We start from the raw sequence: 23,539 nt of genomic DNA, 5'->3' as shown, positions 1-23,539 counted from the left end.
CGCATCCCAAAGGACAGTACCGGAAACCTATGTTTCCAAACATCGAAACTTTTTGTAACGACTTCGAGGGTTTTGAACTGCGACTCGTTATAGAGTTTTTCAGCCTTTGTTATAGGTTTTCGAAGTGGTGTCATCATGTATTTTCTTAGAGTGTAGGAGGAATCGCCCAAAAGATACGTACTTCCGAACTCCTCAGCTTCAAACCGCTTTTTCAGTCGACTGTTGTCGAATATAATGCTCTCCTGGGTTGAGCCCGGCCACCTGGCTACCAAATCCTGGATGTTTAACTTGGCATCAGACACGGCCTGTACTTTGATGGAAAAGAATCCTTTCCGGTTGCGATACATCTCGCTTTGGTCCGCAGCCGGAGACTGCACCTGGATGTGAGTGCAGCCCACAGCGCCCATTACTCTCGGAAAGTTGGCGATGCTATGGAAATCCTCCTGAACCTCGTCGGGCTCTCCGAACTTAATGTATTCCCGGGACAGGGCGGCAATGCTGTAGGAAACCTCCTTGACCGTGCGACTGGCGGAGGCTGCGCTCACCCGGCAAAAGTCTCCGACGGCTATCAAAAAGTTCCCACAAGCATAGTAGCGCAAGGCCAGCATTAGCTTATCCTCCGGTGTCAAGTAAAAGTTTCTAAAATATTAACTAATTAATATTATTAACAACAAAGAAAGGTGGACAAACCTAGTAGTTTGGCTTTCGATCTTGTTTCCGATTCTTTCCAAAAGATAGGCGAACGTTGATTTGGATATCCGAAATTTAGTTAAAAACTCCTCGTCTTCCATATCCCTGAGGAAATTTGGTCTCGCCCTGAAGACCCGAGGTTTGCGAGGTACAAAATCCAAGTCCTCATCAGACTCTTCAAGGGAATGTAAATAAATAGCGCGATTTAAGTTCATGTTTTTATCCAAGAACAGCTGTTATTTGTGGTATTTAGGCATCGCATCATCTAATCCGTGGTATTTACCGCATTTACGGTCACACTACCCCACAATGCTCCATTCTCTTTCTTCTTCACACATGTTTATATTTACAAGAGAATTGTGCAATATTTCGAGGATTATATTGAAACATACTTGAAAATTAGAATGAGTGAAGGCAAGGATCAGAAGCCGGGCGATGGCATCCGCTCCATGCGCACCACAGGAGTTTTCCGTTTGATCAACTTTGAGTTGTATGCAAAGCCGGTAAGATTCAACCAGAGAATTGAGATACATTTGTTTTAACCCGGCCTTTTTTTTTTTGCAGAACGCCATCATTATGGGACTGGGGCTGACCGCCATTGCCGGAGTCTTTGGCTATATTGCCTACATGCGCTACAAGTACGAGAGCCTGGGCTACTACGTGGCCGTTAAGGACGACGGGCGCGAGGAGTTCATCAAGAAGAAGTCCAACTGGGAGAGCTAGCTAGCTGGGAGGACACAAGACTCGAAGATCATTTGTGGAAACACCTTTTATTTACTTGGTAGCACAATTTGGTACATAAATTTGTTGTTTGCTTGGGAAGTTGTTGTTTGCTTTTGCCAAAAAATGTAAAGAAATCACAAATAGTAGAAAAATGTTTTTAACTAGAACCATGTTTGTTTTGCGGCAAAGTGCGCACCGCAAAAAAATGAGCGTAAGACAGCAGAAAAGGGGACGGGGACAGAGGTGGTGAAAGTGGAGTTGAGTGGAGTGGAGCAGAGAAGAGGTGGTGTGTATCACAATTACAAGAGCAATTACTCCTCGCATCCGCACATTGGTCTCTCTCTCGCTCTCTTCTCGCCGTCGCCGCCGTCGTCGTCGTCTTCGTTATCGCTATGCTTTTGGTTATCATTGTCGCCCGTCCCCCCTAGGCAGACAACTTGAGAGCCTTGAGCTCGTCCAGGTACCGTGCTTCCATCTTAATCTTGTTTAGTTGGTTCAGCTCCAGGTTCTCGCCCTGGCTGCGGCGCAGCTTCAGCTTCTTGATGTCAGAAAGTTTCTTGGAAACGCTGCGGATTTTCCGTTCCTTCTCGCTGATATTCTGGCCATTAGCCTGTCCCTGCCCCTGTCCCGGGGAATAGGGATGCTGTTGCGCCTGGCTACGTGACTGATCAGCGGCGTTCTCCTGTTGGTATCTTGGTCGGGGGGTGTTCTGCTGCGAGTGATGCCTGCGCTGCTCCTCCCCAGCCGCTGGCACTGGTACTGGTTGCGCTTGCTGAGCGCCTGGGGCACCACCTGGCGGCACACCTGCTGCAGGAGCTACATCTGTAGAAGCAGAGTCCGCATCACCGCCGTTCACTACGTTGACATCCTTTTTGGGGCCCCTGGGCTTGTTCTTGTTCCTCTTATTGTTGGCACCACCTGCAGGCGAAGGAGAAATGCAAACAGCAATTAGCAAACACATGGCCGAGCCTACTTACGACCGCGTCAATCCCTAATCCTAATTGGCATGGCTAATACAGAATGTGTGAGCAAGGAGTGAAGAGAAATGGCTGATTAGCTGTGAATCTAGTAGCGCTTATGCTGATAAGGCCGATAGCGCCGAAAGGGACGGCTGTTCGAGGTCCCCGTCGCCGGTTGACCCTCGCGTCCGCCAGGCGCCACCTGAACTTGGACCTGGGCCTGTTCGCCCCGTCGCATGATGGGATTGTCCAGGTCGTACTGCCTGTGCCAAAACTGCCGAGGTGTATTACCTGCTGCTGCCGGAGCCAGTCCGGGAATGCTCGGCTGGGGCAGATACTGTTCCGGATTCTTTCCCTCCTTCAACAGTCGCAGATGGGGCGGTGTGTAGGCCTTCTTGCTGGCCTCTGGCTGGCTTGACTTGATGCCTTCGTGCTTGGCCTTGGTGATCTTTGGCTCGCTAAAGGTCTTGTCCGGGAATTGCTGCCACTCGATGCCCAGCAGCTCCTGACCCTGCGGCCACATGGTCTCATGGAGGAGTGCTCCAGAGTAGTGGTAAACCTTGAAGCTAAATACAAGAAAATACGTTGTTATACCTTCAATAATGTTTTCTGAGAGAATTACTCACCCATTGCTTATCCGCAGCCTGGGAGCCGTGGTGGCGGTGATAAACCACTCGCCATTGGGATGCCACTCAAAGACTGTGGTGTCGGCGCACTTTAGATTTGCCAACTTTTCACGTTTGGCCACATCCCAAACTTCGACGGCTCCTGGAAGATTGCCGAAGCCTGCAAGGACTATCAGACTGCCGAAGGGATTGAAGTAGGCGCAGTTTCGAGGCCCCTCGCCAAAGTCGAAGACCACATCGCACTTAAGGTTGTAGAGGGCCGCCTTGGAGGGCATAAATCCATAGACGACCACAAACTCATTGGCCTTGGGACTCCACTTGACACAGTGCACCGGGCCCTCCTTGGAGAGGGGCACTGAGCAGGTATCGCCTTTGGTGGCCATGAAGTGGACCGCCTGGTTGCCATAATAGGAGGCTCCGCTCTTATCCACCTCAGTGCTGGTCAGCAGCAGCAGTCCGCTGCCACGCTTATTCCACAGCATCTCAACTCGGTCGGCCTGGAAGAAGCTCTTGCACGCAACCGTCTGGTTTTGGCCCAGAGCCGGGTACTTGTACAGTTTGCACATGGACGGAGCACCCTTGGCGCCCGGGGTGTAGAAGGCCAGGAAGGGCGGACTGTTGCCGGGTCCCAGCGAAAGCATACCGCCGCGACTGCCGCCAATCTTGCGCGAGGTGCTCGTGAATCCTTTCTCTGCTCCCTCTCCTAGATCGTAGAACAGAGCCTCACCGCCGACGACCAGGGCAAAGATGGACTCATCCGACGACCATGACGGTTGCCAGTCAGTCTGGTTCTTCTGTACTATGGCAAAGACTTCTTCGCCGGTGGCAACCTCGTAGACTAACAGATTGGGTGACCCCTCCGGCCGGTCCTTGGTGATGGCATAGTTCTCCCAGGTGCACAGATATCGGCCACGTGGCGAGAAGTTAAGGTAGAAGGCCTTCGGCCGGGGCAGCGTGGCAATCACTGGCCAGCTGGCAGCGCTATCCCTGCTCGCCTCGAGCACCTTGACCGCCTGACCGTTGGAGTACGCAAAGTACCGGCCGTCGGGGCTGAAGCAGATCGAGCGGGAGCTCTTCGTCTCCTCGCGCGGCAAGTGGTCCTTGTGCTCATACGGCTGCTTGGAGCCCGCCGACGACCACAACTCCACGGCCACGCTAGAGCGAACTGTGGACAGACGGAGAGGAGAGGGAAGAGGTTAGCACGAGAGACGGATGGAGAACGAACACGAGGTCGTTCGACTTTTCGCCTTTCCCGCCGTCCCCTGCGGCGGAGGCGGGTGCCATCGATGGCCCGGAGTCAGGGCTCCCTTTTGGCGACAAGTTGGAGGTGAATCCGAAGGATAATACTCACTGGCAAGGGTAGGAACAACCAGATCCGCAGCTGCAGCCATTGTCTTCCAATCTCACACGCACGCACACACACCCAGGGGAACGCACACACGCTGGCCGCTGTTGTTGTTGTTGTTATCTGTCAATTGTTGTTGCCGTCGGTCCAATTTAGAGCTGCAAGCACACCGATTTTAGTATCGATACTATCGATAACTCAAAGGTAAACAAAAGGTGAAATTGGTTTTATAAATAACGTCAGTTAAATTGCATTATGTTCCCTATGTTCCAACAAAAAAACAAATTTTAAAACTTTGCGAGATTTAACCTTTTTCTTTTTCGCAATGAACCTTTCCCAACAATACTCCAATTGGCACGAGCAATATTAATACTTAAGCAAATTAGAAGCACTCTAGCGTTACCAGAGTGCAGCAGGAAAATCGTTTCTGAGTGTCTGGCTGTAGAAAGCAGTGTTGGGATGTTGCAAATACATCAATGTTTTAAAAACTATGTAACTATGCTTTCACTTGATGCACTTACTATCGAGGTTTTTTCAGCTCTTTTTCAATCACGCCGTCGGTGCTCCTATTATATGGCTAATATAGTTGTTGTCTGCCTTATTCTGCTGCAGACGTCTAGTGTTGGTTAACAGATGTGTATCCTTCTATGGCTACACAGGTCTGTCGAGCACTCGGTGTGTCAACGAGCGATGGTCAACATGCATTTGCGCGACAACGACACGTTTAACAATCAACCAAACCAAACCAAACGTATTTAGAACTGCAACAAAATTTCTGCTCTACGTGAATTTAAAAACATTTTAGTACTGACAATTTCAGAGCTAAAACTTCAGAACGTCAGAAACGCACACAAAGACAAGTTGATAATGAACATTTTTATTTAGATTTTGGTTTGACTTACTTTCACAATTTGAATTTGTTAACTTATTTATTTCGCTTTATTATTTGTATTTTTATTTAAATAAATTGTTGCCATGTAATCCCTCATAAGGGCTTTCCTGGAATCAACAGTTTATAAGAGTCTGCAATCTTTGTTTTTGAATTGAGCTTTTGTTACAGGTGGTGGGTGAAAGAGTTAATTTAATATTATCCAATTTGATCACATATAAATAAAATAAAAATGTAATGTCTAGACGCATCAGTAATTATTACAGCCCATTAGAAATGTGGTCTTTTGTCGATGACAAGCCTGAGGCCAGTAACTTCTGCGGGCTTTTCATTTCTGAACTGTATTTTTTTTTGCCACTATTACGCCAGTTAATTGTTAGGCTCTGATAAAGGCGTTGGGACAATTGGAACTCGTTCAGTCACTTTCGCTGAAAAGCTGCGTTGCGCTGACACTGCGCATGCGTGTCGTGTCACTTGGAGGCGACCGCTTCTCGTGTTTCATTCCAAGCGGCCATTGTCGAGCTGGTCCGCCGCTACGTTTGTTTCAATTGTTACCGTCAATTTTATTTTATTTTATTTATTTACACCCGAAGGCAAACACTTTTTCTGCACGTCGCGCGTAAACTCGACAATTGACTTGAAATGTCGCGCATTTGCCGTGGCCAAGGGGAAAAGTTACAACCACTATGAAAGTTTTTATTTGTAGCCTTTCGGCGTTTTCTTCATTTTTCGATAATAACCAAAGCGAATTGTAACTAATATAGCTCGGCAACTTTCCCAAAAGAAAATGAAAAGCGTCTTTTAATTGTCAGACAGAGCAGATCGGGAGAGGAGCAAGGCATGGCATCTACAGAATATTCAATTATGTAACGTTATAATCGATAACCAATTAACAAGGGTCCCATGCAAGTAGATAAGTCAGTTTGCAATGCTTTCAGATTCGTTTGAAGGTGAAACCAAAGGCGGCAAGGGATTCAGATTTTCCCATCAAAAGTTTGAGAGTTGAACTTTTTTACTTGGTAATTTGGCTTAATTTGAGATATTTACATTAAGATACATATATAGATTTTTACATAAAATGTACATGATAAAAAATTGTCAAATACAAAAATAAAGATAGATATTAATTCAAAGAATGGGAATAATTTAAGCTTTGATTTTCCTATTAGATCCTTTAATTCAATTGCAATCGCTTCCCGAAGTTAGTTTTCTTTCTTGTTGAAAGGTCTTTTCAATCAGATGTGCCTTTTTAATATGACACTTTACAAACATTTTTTTTTTTTTAATATATATATTCATTATTCGTTAAATTTAACACTTGCCAAGGACGTTCGGCGCAGGTTTTAGCATTGCAGGCTATGAATTTGAAGAGTTTTCCCGATTTCTTCCTCAAGCTCGGTCCTGGACCAACCCTAGCCCTCTTCTTTGGCATTTTGCTGGCGCTAATAGCATTACTCTGCTGCATTGGTTATTGCTGCTGTTTCTGCTGTATCAGCAGGGACTGCTACTAAAGGGTTGTACCCTGTAATCGGCGTGCGCAAATATGTTGAAGGCACACAGGTTGCTTTTGATTATCCTGCTGCCAGCCCTTATAGTATGTTTTTGCGTCTGCTGTATTGTATGTATTTGCTGTGGATGCTTTGTGATGCTCTTGCGTGCCGTTCGTTTGATGCCGCCCCCGGCAGAGTCACAGGACGATCAACAACAGCCACAACAACAGGCACAACAACAGCCACGACAACCACCAAAACCCAGCTTAATTATGTCAACAACATCGTTGGCACCACCCCACACCTTGACCTCAGTGCTTGATATGGAGGAAGGAACTAGGATTAAACTCTCATAGAATATTTGTTGTATGCCTTTACTAAAATCCTAGTGATTTTTCATATGAAAGATAAGGAAGTGTTCTTACCATAGAATACCCTGACCTTTAATATAGAAAAATACATTTACATTTAAAATTTAGGTTTCTCAATGATTAATCTAACGGTCATTCTATAATTTGAATCTCTAAACTTTTCAGCATTTGTCAAACCGAGATTCAAATTGGAATTCATTTCCTGTTAACGATAATCCTTGCGGTACTGATCGGCTATTCGGTCTATTCCTGTCCTGTTGCCTGCCTGCACATGTATCCAGATTGGCGGCACCCACAACACCAGCGGGAGGAGGTCCCATTCCCGATCTGCAGCGGCAACACTTGGCCACACGACGGCAACAGGTTACGAGGCGCGACGATGTGCCCGAAGATCGCAGCAGTGGCAATAGCAGAAGCAGAAGCAGAAGCAGAGGCAGAAGCGGCGACGCATGCGCAGACGAGGCAGCACCAAGTGCTTAAGGAATGGTAAACCTTACCTGCTCCGTCAGTTCAGGTTGAGCGCTCGAGTTGGTCGGTTCGCGTTACCATTGCCATTGCCAGAGATCACGGATCACAGAGATCAGAGGGATACGATACACTCCCCGTGCGCCTAACTTAAAATCCATCATCGGTCGTGAAGTGTGAAGTGTAAAGCCAATTCGTGAATTGGTCAAGTCCGGACCCCAGAAACGATATATATGAACGAGAGTGCTTCGAGTGCTTAAGTACCAAGTACCCCACAGTACACAGTACACAGTACGGCCCAAGTACAGCCAATAAACCCAACAAGAAACCATCGACCATCAAACACACACTGCTACAAAATGGAATACCGGTGCTTAAGTAGAAGTTCTGTCAAAGTAAGTGACCCCAATAAGCACAAAAAATAAAGACACCAAAGCCGTTGCCGTAGCGCCCACAAGGAGATGGAGATGGAGATGGAGTTGGAGAGGCAGCTGCAAGATCTCTTACACTTCTCTCTCCTCGCACCACGCAACTCGCACCTCTTACACGTCGTCTTATACACTCTTTTTTTGTTGCTGCTGTTGTATTTTGCTGAACTTGGCATTGTTCTTGTCTCGTCTCTTCCTTTCGGAAACCAGTATGGCATAAAGAACACATATTATATGTGGCTATATGTGAGGCGATATATATGCACACACATTGCAGCAGCCCACAGCAGGCAACACCTTCGGTGGTGGTCTACTAAGTGCCTTGGCCTGGCGTGGAATGGCATGGGTTGGGTTCTGGGTTCGGTTCGGCTCGGATCGGATCGGAACGGAACGGATCGGTGCTGGGCTCCATCTCCGTCGCCCACCTCGACCCATTTCTCCGGCTTGATCGGCCGATGGCATGAATTAGCACCTTTCTTGGGACTTTCTTTTTGCCTGGTCTTGAAGAATTTATAATGAATTTGCTTTGGCCAAATAACTTTTACTAGGCTGCGTGTTCCCCAAATACGTGTGTGTATCCACACTGCACATACTTGTAGCTGAATGATTGTCAGTCGGCTCACGTCTGGGCCCTGGCTGGCACTCTAGGAATTGGCAACAGAAAAAAGAGTGCTGGTCCGTGGTTGCCAGTGATATATGGCCAGGAGATTCGACCCACCGATTGGTGGAACAGCAGAGCCCAACTGCATTCCTGCGGGAATTACTTGACTTTTAAAAGCCAAAGGTTGCAGGCCCCTAAATTCCAGCGAAAGAAAACCATAAAGTAACAGCGAGTTTAAACTCTAGAGCTAGTAGAAAGAACCTTAAAATCTACCCTACTCTTTTTAGTGAACTTGACCGACTTAAGATCCACGAAAATGCTAATCAAAAGGCTAACCGAATTGGTAGAAAGCAAAATCACGCCCACGCCTAAATCACACCTTGATCAACGATTTCCCTTGAATTGAATTGTTGATTTCTTGCCCCGATTCGATTTATTCGAATTCAGAAGATTAATAAAAAATTGATCGGGGAACACAGAAAAAATAAAACGATGTTATTGGGATGAATGGCATAACAAACTTTACTTAACAATAAATAAGAACCTATTGAGATAAAATAGAGTTTAATCTTCTATTTAATAAAGTTTCGAATTTCATATCGCAGAATATGTTTTTATTTATTTATTTTGACTATAATAATAATATGATAAATACAAAATGTTTAAGGAAATATAGATACAACCTGTAGGGGATTTCAATGATGCAAACAAAACATTCTATAATTTATGGTATATGACATGACCTTTTTTCAAAAGTCAATTAATTTTAGGAATCAGTATAAATTTTCTCTCTGTGCAGACGATGATTCAAAGCGGATTCTTAAATCGTCGCCTAAATGCTCGAATGCCGGTGCTGAGCCATGCCATGCCGTTGGCAAAAGCGAAATAAAAATTTTATAAAAAGTAGGCTAAATATATTCATACTTTGATTTTTATGGGTTGCTCGTCGTCTCTGTCTCCCATTTCTGGTTTACAGGTAGAAGAAGATTCTCATTCTCATTCAAGCGTTTCAACTTCTCCCGTTCTTAAAGAAACCTTGAGGAAAACTAACAACAATAATAACAACAACAACAACAACGGGGTGCGTAAAACTATTTGCAAAAAGCGGAATTATAAACTGTTAACCACAACGGCGTTCTGGGTCAAAGATTCCCAACATCTCTTCATTCGCATTCTGATTGGCAGGCAACCCTCGAGAATATTGTCATAAATCGGTGTTAATTGCCAGCTTTAATGTAGCGCCAAAAGGTAACAGTACAGGTACTGCCTACCTGCCCATCGAGTAAATGATAATGATGCGAATTATGCAGTGAAACTTCTGCCCAGATCCAAAGCATCAAAAACGAGAGCGTAATGAGTAAAAGTGTTGCTGCAGGCAATTTGGGTCTCGTCCCCTCCTCGACTTCTCTATTGTCATTAAAATTCCTCGATTCTAGTGGCGGTCAGCCAAAAGGGTTTTCATAGCCTCGTTTCCACGGATTCCTCAGATTTGGATCCCACCATCTGGACAATGGGCAGTCGCAGTCACAGTCCAAAAATGAAAGCGCCGCTGTCGTCAACCTGTGTGGGGCAGTGGCGTAGGTGTGTTATGAGGGGTATTACAGATGCCCCGCGTGAGAAGTTTATAAAAAAGGTATTCTAGTACAGATTAAGCTAAAACTACAAAGAGCTTGAGTGTCTTTTAAGAAGTCAGTGGTCGCAGTTCCTTGTCTTTTTAAGACCTTAAAACCTTCTTCCTTGAGTTAATACAATATTTGTTAGAGCCCCCTTTGGAGAAAAGTCTGTGTACGTCACTGAGCGGGGGAGTGAAAGGGGAGGTGATAGCCGGAGGCAATGAAGCCAGAGTCCATGCACTTGTCTCGCTCTCTATCTCTATCCCTCACATTCTCCCCATTCCGCTCTGTGGTCTGGGGAAAACGTGATCTGCATAGTGGCCGTTAAGGCTGCTGCTTCTTCTGGAGAAAAAAAAAAACCATTGAAAGTTTTGTCGCTTCGGGGTTATCACGGCATCGAGCTTTGTTGTCTGTCGCGGAACGAAAAAAAAAATATGGAAAAACCCCCCAACAGAAAACAACGGTCTAATGCGCAACGGTGCTGAGAACCGGCAACAAAAACATTTGCACAGTTACGTTGCACATACGACCCGTTGGCTTCCCGTATCGATATTATTGATCGATAAACGTAAACAGCGCTTTTAGGTTGCCATAATTGAAATTAGTGGATTTACTATTCTATTAAGCTAGAGATTAAAATTAAGTATCTTTTAACAATTGGCGGCTAAGAATGGAAACTAATAGTTGTCTAACATGGAAAGTAATACCTGGATTTAAGCTTTTCCTGTAATTTAGACAAGCATTTTAAAAAATTTTTAGCGAATAATAAATAATAAATTGCCAATTGGCATGAAGAAAGTTCTAGTCTAAAATAAGTATGAGAATTAAATATTTAATTGATAGAAATGATTATCAACCTTCTTAAATATCCTTTAACCTCTTGATTTCAGAGTTGTTTATGAATCCTATCCTATGCTTTAATCCCACCTTCAAAAATATTAGTTCTTTCGTCAGATTCAGCAAAATGACTATTATTATAAATCTTTGAATCACATTTATTAGTCTTTTTTCATGAACTGTCAATCAGATGATTAATCTTTTTCTTTGTCGAGATCCAAGGTCTATTTTGGAACATATTCTATTTGTGGCTCTGGCCATGTTGACAGCAGCTGCAAGACAATTGGCCTTTGCTTTTCATCGGATCAACTGACTGGCTTTTCCTGACCAACTGCTCCACAATCGACGGACAAAAGCCTCTGGGAAATTGTGTCAGTCAAGCGAGCACAATTCTCTCTCAATTCTCAATTCGTTTCAATCACAATGCATTATCACTGACATCCATTGAGAATGTGGAACTCGCCGGAGACAGACGGCGAGACAGAGATGGCATCATGGCCCGCAGCTATGGGCTACGCTTATCAATAAACCAGTTCCAGTTGTCCAAAGCCCCCATTGCGTGCAACGAGCGCAGTCGCAGTCGCTGTCTCACAGTCACAGTCAAAGTCACAGTCCACAGTCAACGTCACCTGTGGCTATTTGTAAGCTGTCAATAATCTGTCGACATTGCAATGCTTTCCCGAGACCAATTTTCACTCGTGCAGTCGCTGATCTGTTTGCTTTTCCAATGTGTTAGAATTTAATTTCATTTGTTATTAAGCGCCAATGTTTGTTTATGCGAGCTTTAAGCCGAGAGTGGAGACCGGAGCGTGGAGATCGAAGCGCAAGAGGGAGATGGCGATGTGGGTCGTTAACCTCGTTATAACGGCACCTGATACACGAACCAAGCCGCTGCTCTTGACAGTTTTGCTCGTCGCTTTGTCTCTTTTTGCCGTTCTTGTTGTTGTTGGTGTATTTCTCGCTTTGGTTCTTTCTAGCCAGGCTTTGTTGCGCCCTCTCTTTTCCTCTTTCGCTGGCAAAGCAAAAACATTTGGTGCACCTTGTTGTTGCTGTTGTTGTTATGTAAGCCTAATGACGGGAGCTGTTTCAAATTGTCAACGGTTCGTCAATGGGTTTTTGATTAATGCGTGATTTGCCGATTTCCAAAGCAAAGCAATAATGCCCAATTTATGTACAAAAACTATTTGCATTTCTCTGGCGGCTATTGGTGATTTGGTACAGTCATGTCCGTGCCAACAATGAACCCTCGCGGACCTAAGAAAGTCGCCTCATTAGGTGCCGAGAGAGACCCAATCAAGATGGCAATTACCAGGTAAAAATACGTCTCTCTTTCTGGTGACAGGTTCAAATGGCAATGGCTTCTCCGGGTCCCAGGGGTCCCGTACCTGTCTTTTAATGTCGAATTAAGAGGGGACGACGACGACAATGAAGACGGCCGCGAGCATTTATTAAACGAAATTGCTGAAGAGTCATAAAAACGGAAAGTCGGACCAACCAAACGACACACAATGCCAAGAAAAGCGCGTTTAATGAGCCACAGAATTTGACAAAAGGCAGTTACGAACTGTCGGAACTCGGTGAGAGTGTCGTGTCCATCGGCTGCATCACCAGACTCACACGGAGGCCAGTCTGCACGTGTGCAAGCTCCCCTATTCCCGCTACACCGCTTCCTCTGCGATCATTAAAGTCGTGTAATGAATGTGAAAAGAATTAAATAATAGAATTTCGCTTTCGTTTTTCCCACCGAACCACACGCAATGACCATTACGGCCCCACACTCTTGTGAATCATTTCGTTTTTGTCAAATGCCTAACTAAAAGAAAGTTGGGAAAAAACAACTTTAACTGGCAAACAAAACAATAATTGTAATAGTACAAAGAAAATATTTATATCAATTAAGAAATATTTGCGGTATTCCGCCATTGACAGTCGTTGAATTGGACACAAAGGCTGCCAGAAACGCTACGATTATCATTTCGCATGTCGTACGTGTATGTACGTGCAGCGATTTTCTCAGCAGAAAGCCAAGTTTGAGGGGGTAAAGAAATGCCAAAAGCAAATTTTGTGCAGCAATTTTAATTCAATCGAAACTGGTTTTTCGGCTCTGGCACTTGATCAGCAGCCAAATCTGCACAGAGAAAGTGAAAGAAAATACATGAACGCGCGCGCGAATAAATAAAAACCGCAAGAAGAGGCAATAAAAAGTTCAGACCATATTAGAAGTCAGCTTTGCATGCCGTTGAAAAAAATGGGGGGAAAAATGAAAAAAAAATTGTATGTATTAACATTTCTTCTCGGCTCGTCTGGATTTCTTCTTTGTTTTTACTTTCACGTACGATGGATGATGGCTCACGAGATTGTTATTTATGAGCTTAATTAATTTGTTTATGGATTTCGGGGCTAAGCGGGTCAAGTATGTGAAAATAGAAACTTTTCATCGGCGGGCTCCACTCTGTGGGATAGGCCCTTGTAATCTGGATAGTGGCGTACTTTTCCCAGAACTCCGTAGAGGGAGTTCCCCTGGCCAGATGCTAGACTAGAAATACAAGTACTAGTACCCGGGCCATGGTCAGGGTCAGCGGTTCAACGGCAGGCCATAAAACACGTTACAACACTTACGGAACAGCGGTCTAGACCAGAGTTTGGCCAAGTCCAGTTGGCCATTCTGCGTGACGCAGCATTTCCAGCGATCGGCTACCGTTATCCGCACGGGCCCAAACCGTTTTAATGTTTAATTAATTAAATAAAATATCCTTGATTAAATGTAATAATTTCAACAAGTTAGCAGTGACTTTTTAATGAATTAAAACATAAAAGTAAAAGAAAATAACTTAAATTGATTGGTGATTCTTAACCCGAAATGGATAAGTTCAGCTTTAGTTTAGTGTAGAAATAAAACGGTAAATAATACGTATATTTCTATAGAAATGGTTTAAATAATTCCTTAAATAAAAGAAAGAATTTCTTTGGATTTCAGCTTAGTAGAATTTAATCAAAATTAAATAATTATAAAAGAGGGTTACCAATTATTATATATGCTCCAAGTTTAGCCAATTTTCACGCCCAATAATCAGCATCTAATAAATTATCGGTTATTATTCTATTCCAATTTCTCAATTACCCAATGAAAGCTTGTGAAAAAATGATCCCTCCTCCATCTTAGTCAAACCGTTTCGTAACCCATATCCGCATCCGTATCTCATCGTTGCAGCACCTAACGGCTCTCTGCGTCATCAGCATCGCACTCACCTGCGCGAATGCGGCTCTGTGGCCGAGTTACAGCAGCGCCGATGATGACGCGCCCCTCAGCCGGTGTGCCGGGGGGCGTGGCCTGAAGTACCTGTCCGGCGATGCGCTCACGGACTCGCCCGACTGCCTGGGACCCAACAATGCTCCGTATCCGAGGTGAGTCAGTCGGTGTGTAGTGGCGGCTGGCGGTGGCGGTCAGCCAACTTTCTTTTCTATCGTATATAACCATAACCCCCTAATTGGGATCTCCTCTTTGCAGCGCGGCCGTGGCGCGCACCTTCTCCAACTGGAACGGAAACTCGCGACGTGGCCGCCAGAGCAAATTGCCCAGCACGCTGGACCCCGCCATAACCACTAGTGCTCTGCTGAGGGCCTACGACGAGGTAAATAACGAGGCCGTCGGAAGCAGTCGCTACGGTAAGTAAGCCAATTGGTCCACACCTCCACCACATAGCTAAATGACTGACTGACTGACTGACTGACTGACTAACCAACCGACCGACTGGCTGATTGATCGATTGATTGACTAATCATTGGGTGATATGATCACAGGTCGATCGCTGAAGAACGCCACGCCGGCGCAGCAGTGCAAGAGCGAGACACCGGCGCGGCTATGCAAGACGCGCTACAACACTACGGCGCCGATGTATGGCGTTAGTCTTACCTCTGGCCAGCCGGTGACCATAGTCCAGAAGTTCCCCGATCTCCTCCAGCAGGTGGTCTTTGAAGTGTGCGAGTAAGTAGATGATGGGTCATCAAAGATCTGTAATGTTTTTAATATTAAAATTTAAATTCTACCTCCAGATCCTCTGAGTGCGACGTGGTGCGGGGAGAGTGTACGCAAACCTATGTGCCTTACCTGTTCCTGGTCATTCCCCTTGGCCCGGTGACTCTAACCGGCCAGGACTATGTGCTGGTGGAGAGCGGATGTGTGTGCAAGCCAAAATACTCAACGGGCGCTGCCCAGGAGCCCAACATGATACCGTAGGCGGGGTCGGGGTCACCAAAAAACATCCCATCCACCCCACCAGGAACAACAACAACAGCAACCAAAAGAACTGAGCGAGTTTTGGGTCGTAGCGGAGCGGAGCTGGAGCTGGGCTAACTGGCTGGCTAAATTAATGTGTACTTAAACAAGGAATTATTTTTTGTAGCGAAATCAATTTTGCAATGTTATTTAATGTTTTCCCCATCTTATCATATTCTCCTTTCATTCCCCCTCTCAGCTGTATAAAATTGAAATGGAATTTTGCTCGAAAAATAATCAAATCCTAATGTTAAGTCTAAATTTAAACAAAATTGAAATAATGCCTTTGTGCATTTGTAGTGTGTATTTATTAGAACCCCTAATTACGGCATTCGAAAATGCAAAATAAAAACATTCGTTTCGAAATGTTGATAAAATTGTTTAATTTTTAAAATAAATTAGAATTTTATTTGTAATATTTTATAAACTTCTTATTATATGGGAAGTCCTACAATTTTAAAATAGAACATTAACATGTGAAAATATTTAATTTGGGTCAAGAGGCAAGAGATGTAAGTTAATATTCAGGGTTCCATAGCTCACAAATTTAAAATTGATTTAATTTAAATTAATTATTCATTAGTTGTCAAGGGTAATAATTTATTTCTTTGATTTTAATTCAAATATTAATTCATCTGTAAATTCGTTGATGTTCGCGTTTGGTATTATTTGAATTTAACGGCCGGTGAAAGTATTTAGTATATTTAGAGTACATTAACGCGACGGGATGTGTCGGTATATTTGGCAGAGCCTTTGGTATTTTTCACGGTCGCCTGGTCACATTGCGTGCAGACCGTTTTCACGAATCTTTTTATTTTGCGAGGAAAAAGTGCAAGCCATAAGTGACGGAAAAGGCTTTTGTGAACGCGACAGGTGTAACTAACTAACCGCGCATCACCGAAAGTGCGTTACCAGCGATCCGCAGCTACATAACTGGCCGCGAGAGCAGAGCATCCCCGGCCCTCACACATACACACTGCCCCTGGCTGTGGCGAAAAGACGCTGTGCGTGTGTGTGTGCGTGTAGACAATTGACTTGCGTGGTGCCGGGTTACATATATTTTTATTGAATTTTTTCCCCGTCGAAGGAGCAAACAAATGTGCCTGGCCTAGAGGGGAAAGAATTTGGCGGCAGTGCACCGATATCCCCCTCCCTTAGCGAGAGAGACTCAGCGAAACGCATCCAAGATGATGTTCACGGTAAGCGCGCGCCCCCCGCCCCAGTCCACAGCAATCGATAATGCTTTTCCCCACCCTCGTTGCTTCGCCGTTCACTTTGCGCTTCCATTTCCATTTTTCCAATGTTGTTTTTTTAACTAAAAACATCCGCTTGACATTTTTGTTGTTTCCATTCCAATATAATGTATCGTCCACAGGGCACCAACCAACAGCAGGACACTAGGTTCAGCGACAAGGAGAAAAAGCTGATGAAGCAAATGAAGTTCGGTGACTGCTTGAACAAGCGGGTGGACATGTCCAAGGTGAAGCTGGACGTGCTGCGGCCGTGGATCAGCAAGAAGATCACCGATATCCTGCACATCGAGGACGATGTCGTGGTGGAGTTTGTGTACAACCAGCTGGAGGAGGAGAAGTACCCGTGCCCCAAGAAGATGCAGATTAACATGACGGGCTTCCTCAACGGCCGCAATGCTCGGCAGTTTATGGGCGAGCTGTGGGCACTGCTGCTCTCCGCACAGGAAAGCGATTCGGGCATACCCGCAGAGTTTATACAGCAGAAGAAGGACGAGATACTCAAGCGCGAGGAGGAGCAGCGTCAGAGGGACCGCTCCCGCTCTCGCTCTCGTTCCCGCTCTCGTTCACGATCTCGTTCGCAGCGTGCCAGCTCTCGCCGGGATCGGCAGCGTGACCGTTCGCCCAACGGCGGCGGCAAGTCCAAGTCCCGCTCACGTTCCCGTTCCACCAAGCCGTCTAATAACGGTTCAGTGCCCAGTGCAGCCCGTGAAGCGGCGGCCAATGCGGCAGCACGCATCCGCAAGCGTGACTCCTCCACGACCGCACGCCCTGGCTCCAGGGAGCGACGATCCAGCCGTAGGCCGCGTTCACGCTCTCCGCGCCACTCCCGCCAGAAGTCTCGGTCTGGATCGAGAGGCTCTGTGAAGAAGACTGGCTCCGTGGAGCCCGCACCTGCCAAGACTGTAAATGGCCGCCATTCGTCGGACAAGTCACCGGCGCCGCCACCTGCCAAGGGCAAGGCCAAGTCGCGTACACGATCACGATCTCGATCCCGATCATCTCGCAGCCGCTCACGCTCGGGCAGCCCCAAGCGTTCCCGCTCACGTAGCTCCTCGCGTCGCAGCCGGCGCCGAGGACGCTCTAGCAGCATCTCCTTGTCACCAGAGCGCAACCAGGATCAGTTCGAGCATCGTCGCAACAAGAACAGTGTGCAGAACAAGCGGCAGTATCGAAACAATAGAGGTGACTCTGCCAGCTCTATGGAGCGTGGCAATGATCGAGGCAGGCAATTTGGCGGTGGAGGCAATCGTCGAGGCGGCGGCAGACGCTTCTCTCCGCGAGGACGCAGCCCGATGCGTCAGGATAATGGTGGAGGTGGCGGAAACCGTTTCCAACGATCCAATTCTCGCCGTCGATCCCGATCCCGACGTCTATCAAGGTCACCTATGCGCTACTCGCGCTCACCAAGACGGTGAGTTTGGTTATTAATTCACGTAATTACCTTTCATTGACTAAATATGTGTGGTAACTCTGTCCTTAGCTTCAACAACAATCGACGCCGCTCTCCCATGATGAACTTTAGAGGCGGGGGACGTGGTGGCAACCGTGGCGGCCAGCATCGTCAGATGTGGCAGCATCGAGGCGGTTCACCCAACTTCCGCGGTGGTGGCCGAATCCATTGGCAGGCTAGGCAAAGTCCTGGCGGTGGTGGCCGTGGTGGCGGCGGAATGGGCCGTTTCGATAGACGCCAGTCTCCGCAGCAAAACCGCTTCAACCAACGCGACCACCGGCAGTCCCCCATGCAGCAGGGCCACCAGCAGTTCCGTAAACAGTTCTCGCCACCCTCGGGTCCCGGACGTCGCTTCTCCTCGCCCCAACAAAGACGAAACTCACGTGATCGTCGTCCCAACTCTAGGGAGAGGCGCAGTTCTCCAGGCGGTGGGCATGTAAACCGGTGGGACAATCCGCCACCGGCCAGGCCAAGACGCTCCTCATCGGGCAGTTCGGTTGAACCTGCAGGTGGTCGCCCGCCTCAGCAGCGACAGCGCAGCCCGAGTCCGCAAGAGAGGCGCGGACGTAGCCGCAGTCGCAGCCACAGCCATAGTCGTCAAAGAAGCCGCAGTCGTTCCAGTCCTCGACCGAGCCGCAAACGGGACAGTCCAATCGGTAAGTTTGGTACGCAAAACTCGAAACTGAATGTAACCAAGGCTTAAACCATTTAGGGCGCTCATCGGTGGAATTCGCTGGACCGGCTGTAAACACCATCGATCTCTGCCGCGAAGAGCAGCAGCGTAAATCTAAGACAGAAGCAGTCATTGTGGTGGAACCGTCTCCGGCTCCTGCCCCAGCTCCAGCTCCAGCTCCGGCTCCGGCTCCGGCTTTCGCCAGGCGCAACAGCTACGCCAGCCTGTCCCGCACGCCTTCTCCGTTCCTTAAGCCCCATGAGCGCCTGGCTGCCAAGGCGGCACCAAAGAAATCCCGCGACCAGAGCCAAAGCAGCAGCTCGGACAGCAGCGCGGACAGTGATGACAGCGAAGAACAGCAGCAGCCGCGGCGCAAGAAGCAAGCGCCGATAGGTTCCGAAACTGCGGCCAAAGGCAAAGCGAAGGAGAAGGCGCGCCGCAGTTCGGACAGCTCTAGTAGCAGCGATCAGAGCGACGACGATGACAACTCCAGCGGTGATGAGCGCCACAAGAAAAAGAAACAGCAAATGCTAAAGGAAAAGGAGAAGGAGGCGGCTATAGCCGCGGCAATTCTAAAGGAGAAGGAGCGCGAGAGGGAAAAGGATAAACGACGCTCAGACAAGAAATCCAGGCGCGCTGCCACATCCAGCGGTGATGAGGAGTCCTTGGGAGGCAGCAGCAGCAACCGCAAACGCAGCCACAAGAAGCCGCGACGGGATGAGGCCGGGGAGGACGGCAACAGTGACTCCGAGGACGAAGCAATGGCAAAGAAGAAGCGCAAGAAGGCCAAGAAGGTGGCGGAATCGAGCGATAGCGAGTCCGAGGCCTCCTCAAAGCGAAAGCATAAGCATAAGAAACATAAGAAGCACAGCAAGAAGAGCAAGAAGCATAAGAAGCACAAGCGGAAGAGCAGTGCCGGCAAATCGCGGGCGGACAGCAGCTCCCCGGGAAGTAGCGAAGAGGAGGAGCAGTCAACTGTCAAACGGAATGGAACAGGCAAGCTGCCGCTACTGCTAGCGGGCGGATCGGGGCCGGGGATCATTAATGAGGACCTGGAGAAGCAGCTCCGGGAGCGGGCCCTCAAATCGATGAAAAAGCTGGACTGAATGACAGACTAAGTGCGAGAAAAATGGCCCTGCCCTCTCCACGCCACACACTCTCAGCCACACACTGACATGAAGACACATCCGCTCATGCCACACACACAGCACCTTCCCTCCCCATACTCACACACAGACAGACGTACGTAGCCATTAAAATAGAATTATACATTTAAAGCAAAACTATACATTCATTAACTGCATACATTGTAATTCTTAAAAATGTATTTCACATAAAATTAAGTTCTTTCGCCTAAACGAGAAAAAGTAGCAACTAAACTAGCGAGCGAATGACTACAGTTTGTATTATGTACAAAAACAAAAAGCAAACAACAATTGAAGGGAAAACCAATTAACCATTTATAACTATTTAGCCCCAAGAGTGGTTTTAAATGCATTAAATTCACACACACATACATAGGCAAGCGTAAATCCGTTTGGCAAATTGTATTGTTGCCGCAGTTTAATTTATAAGTAGGTTTTACAGATTGTAATTAATAATGCCTGAAGCGCTAATTGTGTGTTTTAGGGGCATTAACTAAAAATGAGAAAATAAACAATTGTAAAATTACAAAAAAATAACTGTCATTTCGATTAACTATAAATAATCGATTGCAATTTATATTATCGGTGCAAAAACTCGGTTTTTTATTAGGTGGGACCAGGTGTGAACGAAAATATTCGGTTCTATTTGTATTTAATCATTTTATTTCTTTAAATTTATTTACTTCGGTTATATTATTGATGTATTTATTTTAAATATGATTTAAAATCAAAAGCGTTTCGTACACTGATTTTTTAAGTCCGGCAATCCTGTTGCTATCTGGCCCACCACTACGGTGGTACATGCTTTTGTATACAAAATAATAATAATAATAATATAAAATATCACTTTGATATTTTGATATATTTTCAATAACTCTAATCAAAATACTTGCTACACAAGCTATAAAAAAAAAAAAAAAAAAAAAAAAAAAAACTATAGAGGCAACCTTGAACCCGTCAGCCAACTAGATATACTAATTTACGGTCTTTCTGTTAATTAATATCTTTAAACATGTAAAATGTTATCTAGTTGTGTAAAATATTAGCTAGCCATGTATATTGATATTTAGTCGTGGTAAATGTTAAATAACAGCTTCGGGACACAGAATGATCCGAAACAAATTATTAAAAAACATCAAGAAAAACTATTGATATATTGGTATTTTGATATACTTTTAGCAACCAACAACAACCCAACACCCTACAGCACCCGAGAGAGAAGAGAGCGGATATTTATAGACGTGTAACATGTAAAATTTTAAATAATAGCATCGAAATTCAGAGTGACCAAAAAAAAATATATCAAAATATAAATACCGCAGCATCGATATTTGGGTAAAATATCGCGATATATTTTCAACAGCCCTACCTACCACCAAATCCGGCAACCCTGTTCTTGTCTGGCCCACCGCTTCCTTTTCCTTTTGTATTGCAAGACGGACGGTACGTGTATTTTTAATTCGTTTATATTTCGGCCATCGGCCTTTGTTATTGTGAGCCGGCGATCGAAATGGGCCTCCAGCGGGCCGACAGAAACGGCAAACATTGTATGCGGCGCCCGGGGCCAGCGGATTTCTGTCAACTGAAGCCGCTTTCTGCGCGTCGACCGAATGTTTACACAAAACTAAAAAATCGATTTTTCTTATTTGCAGTGACCGCCCGTTGAATATAGAGAATCAAACAACATGGTGAGTGATGTTCAATGCCCAAGCAGAATCCCCAGTGAAAAGAGTGACCGAGTGGCTTTTTCGCCGGGGAATCTGTGAATTTGAGGCGGCGTCGGAATCGGATCTGAACTCATTCCATTTGTTTTGCAGGCTCGTGGTCCTAAGAAGCATTTGAAGCGTTTAGCCGCGCCCAAGGCATGGATGTTGGACAAGTTGGGAGGTGTCTTCGCCCCACGCCCCTCGACCGGCCCACACAAGCTGCGCGAGTCGCTGCCCCTGCTGATCTTCCTGAGAAACCGCCTCAAGTACGCCCTCAACGGTGCCGAGGTGACCAAGATCGTCATGCAGCGCCTGGTCAAGGTTGACGGCAAGGTCCGCACCGACCCCACCTACCCGGCTGGCTATATGGGTGAGTTGCGCACTGCAAGCGCTTCCTGGAAATCTGGTTAAACTATAGTTTTGTTCTGGGTCGATTTCTAGATGTCATCACCCTGGAGAAGACCGGTGAGTTCTTCCGTCTGGTCTACGACGTGAAGGGACGCTTCACCATCCACCGCATCTCCGCCGAGGAGGCCAAGGTGAGTTAACCCTTTTCTGTCGGAGGGCAAGCGAATTTGGTGCCGGTTGTGTTTGTGAATTTTCGGGAGGACGAAAGGGCTTTGTCGAAGACCGATTTGTGTGTAAAATAGTGCGTGAATTGGTTCAAAATGAAGCCCAAAGCAATTTTTGATACGACGGTCTCTGATCTGACATACTCTGCAGTCATTTCAGTAACTTTTACGTGCAATTACAATTAATCAAACTAACAAACGGAATCAATAGTGAACGATTTTAAAAACTCTGTGTGGGCTTGGTCGAAGACCGATTTGCGTCTTTTGCAATGCGTTAATTGGTTCAAATCGAAGCCCAAAGCAATTTTTGATACGACGGTCTCTGATTTGGCAACCCAAAGTCAATTCAGTAACTTTTACGTGCAATTACATTTTTAATGAGTTTCTTCTTTGAATGATTGTGACTAACTTTGGCATTTATTTTCCACTCTTTACAGTACAAGCTGTGCAAGGTCAAGAAGACTCAGCTGGGCGCCAAGGGTGTTCCATTCCTGGTCACACACGACGGTCGTACCATCCGCTACCCGGATCCCCTGATCCACGCTAACGACACCGTGCAGGTTGACATTGCCTCCGGCAAGATCACCGATTACATCAAGTTCGATTCCGGTAAGATATTGCACGACATAAATACTCTTGGCTGGTTCGAAGACCACAAAACGTTAACTAATCAAGTTGCGTGGTTCAAATACATTTAGCCAATAGCATTTTTTGTCACGACGGTCTCTGCTTCGGTATTTCACAGCCGTTGCAGTAACTTTTACGTGCAATGACATTCGCATACCTATATCCCATTGTTTTTATTTCACTAAACGAACCCTTTTTGCTCTACAGGAAACCTCTGCATGATCACCGGAGGCAGGAATTTGGGACGTGTCGGCACCGTTGTCAACCGCGAGCGTCACCCCGGATCCTTCGACATTGTGCACATTAAGGATTCCCAGGGCCATGTGTTCGCCACCCGTTTGACGAACGTGTTCATCATTGGCAAGGGCAACAAGCCCTACATTTCCCTGCCCAAGGGCAAGGGTGTCAAGCTCAGCATCTCGGAGGAGCGCGACAAGCGTCTGGCCGCCAAGACCCACTAAGAAGAGGACAGGAGTTTAAGGATTTTTACCTTTTAGCATAACTCTGTACGTTAAGCTACGGAATTACAAGCCAAGAACGTAGAAATTGTGTTTCCTTTGGATCTTACAAATGCGGTTTGTAACTGAATTACAGATTCTGTGTTTATTGCTACAGAAACTAGTTTAAAAAGTTTCAAATATTTAAGGGCAACGAATTAAATTCATTCGTTTTAAGCATTTAAAAATATGTTTTTGTTTTTTAAAGCGGCAACACTTCTTAAAAGTAGGAAATAGTAATACTTTGGGAACGAAAGTATATACTTTGTGTTTTAAGTGATAATTAAAACAGCTTTTTATGCG

The 23,539-nt window shown here is 46.0% G+C and overlaps 5 protein-coding genes and 3 non-coding genes across 10 annotated transcripts; 7 read left to right on the top strand and 1 right to left on the bottom strand.

Moving 5' to 3' along the window:
- Window positions 1–969: 969 nt before the first annotated feature.
- Window positions 970–1,565, top strand: LOC110190916 (small integral membrane protein 8). The gene is made up of 2 exons (XM_020961577.2): window positions 970–1,193; window positions 1,255–1,565. Exons 1-2 carry the CDS (start codon window positions 1,095–1,097, stop codon window positions 1,411–1,413), a joined length of 258 nt encoding a protein of 85 aa, XP_020817236.2. The 5' UTR covers window positions 970–1,094; the 3' UTR covers window positions 1,414–1,565.
- Window positions 1,445–4,632, bottom strand: eIF2A (eukaryotic translation initiation factor 2A). Of its 2 annotated transcripts, none has more exons than XR_002320017.2 (4): window positions 4,350–4,632; window positions 2,999–4,163; window positions 2,391–2,938; window positions 1,445–2,331 (listed from the first exon to the last, which is right to left on the bottom strand). XR_002320017.2 is itself a non-coding variant. In XM_020961576.2 (4 exons), exons 1-4 carry the CDS (start codon window positions 4,387–4,389, stop codon window positions 1,838–1,840), a joined length of 1,974 nt encoding a protein of 657 aa, XP_020817235.1. In that variant the 5' UTR covers window positions 4,390–4,632; the 3' UTR covers window positions 1,445–1,837. The 2 variants fall into 2 exon arrangements, 1 of the variants encoding a protein (XP_020817235.1); XM_020961576.2 differs by having other exon boundaries at window positions 2,664–2,938.
- A 6,899-nt stretch (window positions 4,633–11,531) lies between these two features.
- On the top strand, window positions 11,532–15,690 carry LOC110191225 (uncharacterized). The gene is made up of 5 exons (XM_086834314.1): window positions 11,532–11,678; window positions 14,201–14,442; window positions 14,546–14,703; window positions 14,839–15,022; window positions 15,091–15,690. The coding sequence occupies exons 1-5, from the start codon at window positions 11,532–11,534 to the stop codon at window positions 15,272–15,274; spliced, it is 915 nt and encodes a 304-aa protein (XP_086690440.1). The 3' UTR covers window positions 15,275–15,690.
- A 357-nt stretch (window positions 15,691–16,047) lies between these two features.
- Window positions 16,048–20,368, top strand: Srrm1 (Serine-arginine repetitive matrix 1). 2 transcript variants are annotated; one of them, XM_020961891.2, is made up of 4 exons: window positions 16,048–16,512; window positions 16,689–17,977; window positions 18,047–18,672; window positions 18,729–20,368. In XM_020961891.2, the coding sequence occupies exons 1-4, from the start codon at window positions 16,501–16,503 to the stop codon at window positions 19,793–19,795; spliced, it is 2,994 nt and encodes a 997-aa protein (XP_020817550.2). In that variant the 5' UTR covers window positions 16,048–16,500; the 3' UTR covers window positions 19,796–20,368. The 2 variants fall into 2 exon arrangements, with proteins under 2 accessions (XP_020817550.2, XP_086690479.1); XM_086834353.1 differs by lacking the exon at window positions 16,048–16,512 and having other exon boundaries at window positions 16,674–17,977.
- Window positions 20,369–21,249: 881 nt separating this feature from the next.
- On the top strand, window positions 21,250–23,285 carry RpS4 (ribosomal protein S4). Its single transcript, XM_020961901.2, has 6 exons — window positions 21,250–21,277; window positions 21,487–21,522; window positions 21,652–21,910; window positions 21,982–22,079; window positions 22,550–22,721; window positions 22,947–23,285. Exons 2-6 carry the CDS (start codon window positions 21,520–21,522, stop codon window positions 23,198–23,200), a joined length of 786 nt encoding a protein of 261 aa, XP_020817560.1. The 5' UTR covers window positions 21,250–21,277; window positions 21,487–21,519; the 3' UTR covers window positions 23,201–23,285.
- Window positions 22,152–22,296, top strand: LOC147643495 (small nucleolar RNA psi28S-3327). Its single transcript, XR_015272079.1, has one exon. It is a non-coding gene; the product is annotated as a small nucleolar RNA psi28S-3327 (small nucleolar RNA).
- LOC147643494 (small nucleolar RNA psi28S-3327) lies at window positions 22,344–22,486 on the top strand. The gene has a single exon (XR_015272078.1). It is a non-coding gene; the product is annotated as a small nucleolar RNA psi28S-3327 (small nucleolar RNA).
- LOC147643493 (small nucleolar RNA psi28S-3327) lies at window positions 22,746–22,890 on the top strand. The gene has a single exon (XR_015272080.1). It is a non-coding gene; the product is annotated as a small nucleolar RNA psi28S-3327 (small nucleolar RNA).
- Window positions 23,286–23,539: the final 254 nt, after the last annotated feature.

The sequence above is a fragment of the Drosophila serrata genome, unplaced genomic scaffold, assembly GCF_035046125.1.
Source record: "Drosophila serrata isolate PLE 108 unplaced genomic scaffold, ASM3504612v1 contig_272, whole genome shotgun sequence".
Taxonomy (NCBI): domain Eukaryota; kingdom Metazoa; phylum Arthropoda; class Insecta; order Diptera; family Drosophilidae; genus Drosophila; species Drosophila serrata.
This window is presented reverse-complemented; position numbering and strand designations above follow the sequence as displayed.

Bases quoted from the DNA above. Each gene is read 5' to 3' on its own strand.
- LOC110190916 (XM_020961577.2), top strand. From the start codon at position 1,095: ATGAGTGAAGGCAAGGATCAGAAGCCGGGCGATGGCATCCGCTCCATG. The intron at 1,194-1,254 runs GTAAGATTCAAC...TTTTTTTTGCAG, and splicing joins TTGAGTTGTATGCAAAGCCG to AACGCCATCATTATGGGACT.
- eIF2A (XM_020961576.2), bottom strand. From the start codon at position 4,389: ATGGCTGCAGCTGCGGATCTGGTTGTTCCTACCCTTGCCA. The intron at 2,939-2,998 runs GTGAGTAATTCT...TCTTGTATTTAG, and splicing joins AGGCTGCGGATAAGCAATGG to CTTCAAGGTTTACCACTACT. The intron at 2,332-2,663 runs GTAATACACCTC...CTTCGCCTGCAG, and splicing joins ACTGGCTCCGGCAGCAGCAG to GTGGTGCCAACAATAAGAGG.
- LOC110191225 (XM_086834314.1), top strand. From the start codon at position 11,532: ATGGCCCGCAGCTATGGGCTACGCTTATCAATAAACCAGTTCCAGTTG. The intron at 11,679-14,200 runs GTAAGCTGTCAA...CCTCCATCTTAG, and splicing joins AACGTCACCTGTGGCTATTT to TCAAACCGTTTCGTAACCCA. The intron at 14,443-14,545 runs GTGAGTCAGTCG...TCCTCTTTGCAG, and splicing joins AACAATGCTCCGTATCCGAG to CGCGGCCGTGGCGCGCACCT.
- Srrm1 (XM_086834353.1), top strand. From the start codon at position 16,674: ATGTATCGTCCACAGGGCACCAACCAACAGCAGGACACTAGGTTCAGC. The intron at 17,978-18,046 runs GTGAGTTTGGTT...CTCTGTCCTTAG, and splicing joins TACTCGCGCTCACCAAGACG to CTTCAACAACAATCGACGCC. The intron at 18,673-18,728 runs GTAAGTTTGGTA...TAAACCATTTAG, and splicing joins CAAACGGGACAGTCCAATCG to GGCGCTCATCGGTGGAATTC.
- RpS4 (XM_020961901.2), top strand. The intron at 22,080-22,549 runs GTGAGTTAACCC...CACTCTTTACAG, and splicing joins TCTCCGCCGAGGAGGCCAAG to TACAAGCTGTGCAAGGTCAA. The intron at 22,722-22,946 runs GTAAGATATTGC...TTTGCTCTACAG, and splicing joins TTACATCAAGTTCGATTCCG to GAAACCTCTGCATGATCACC.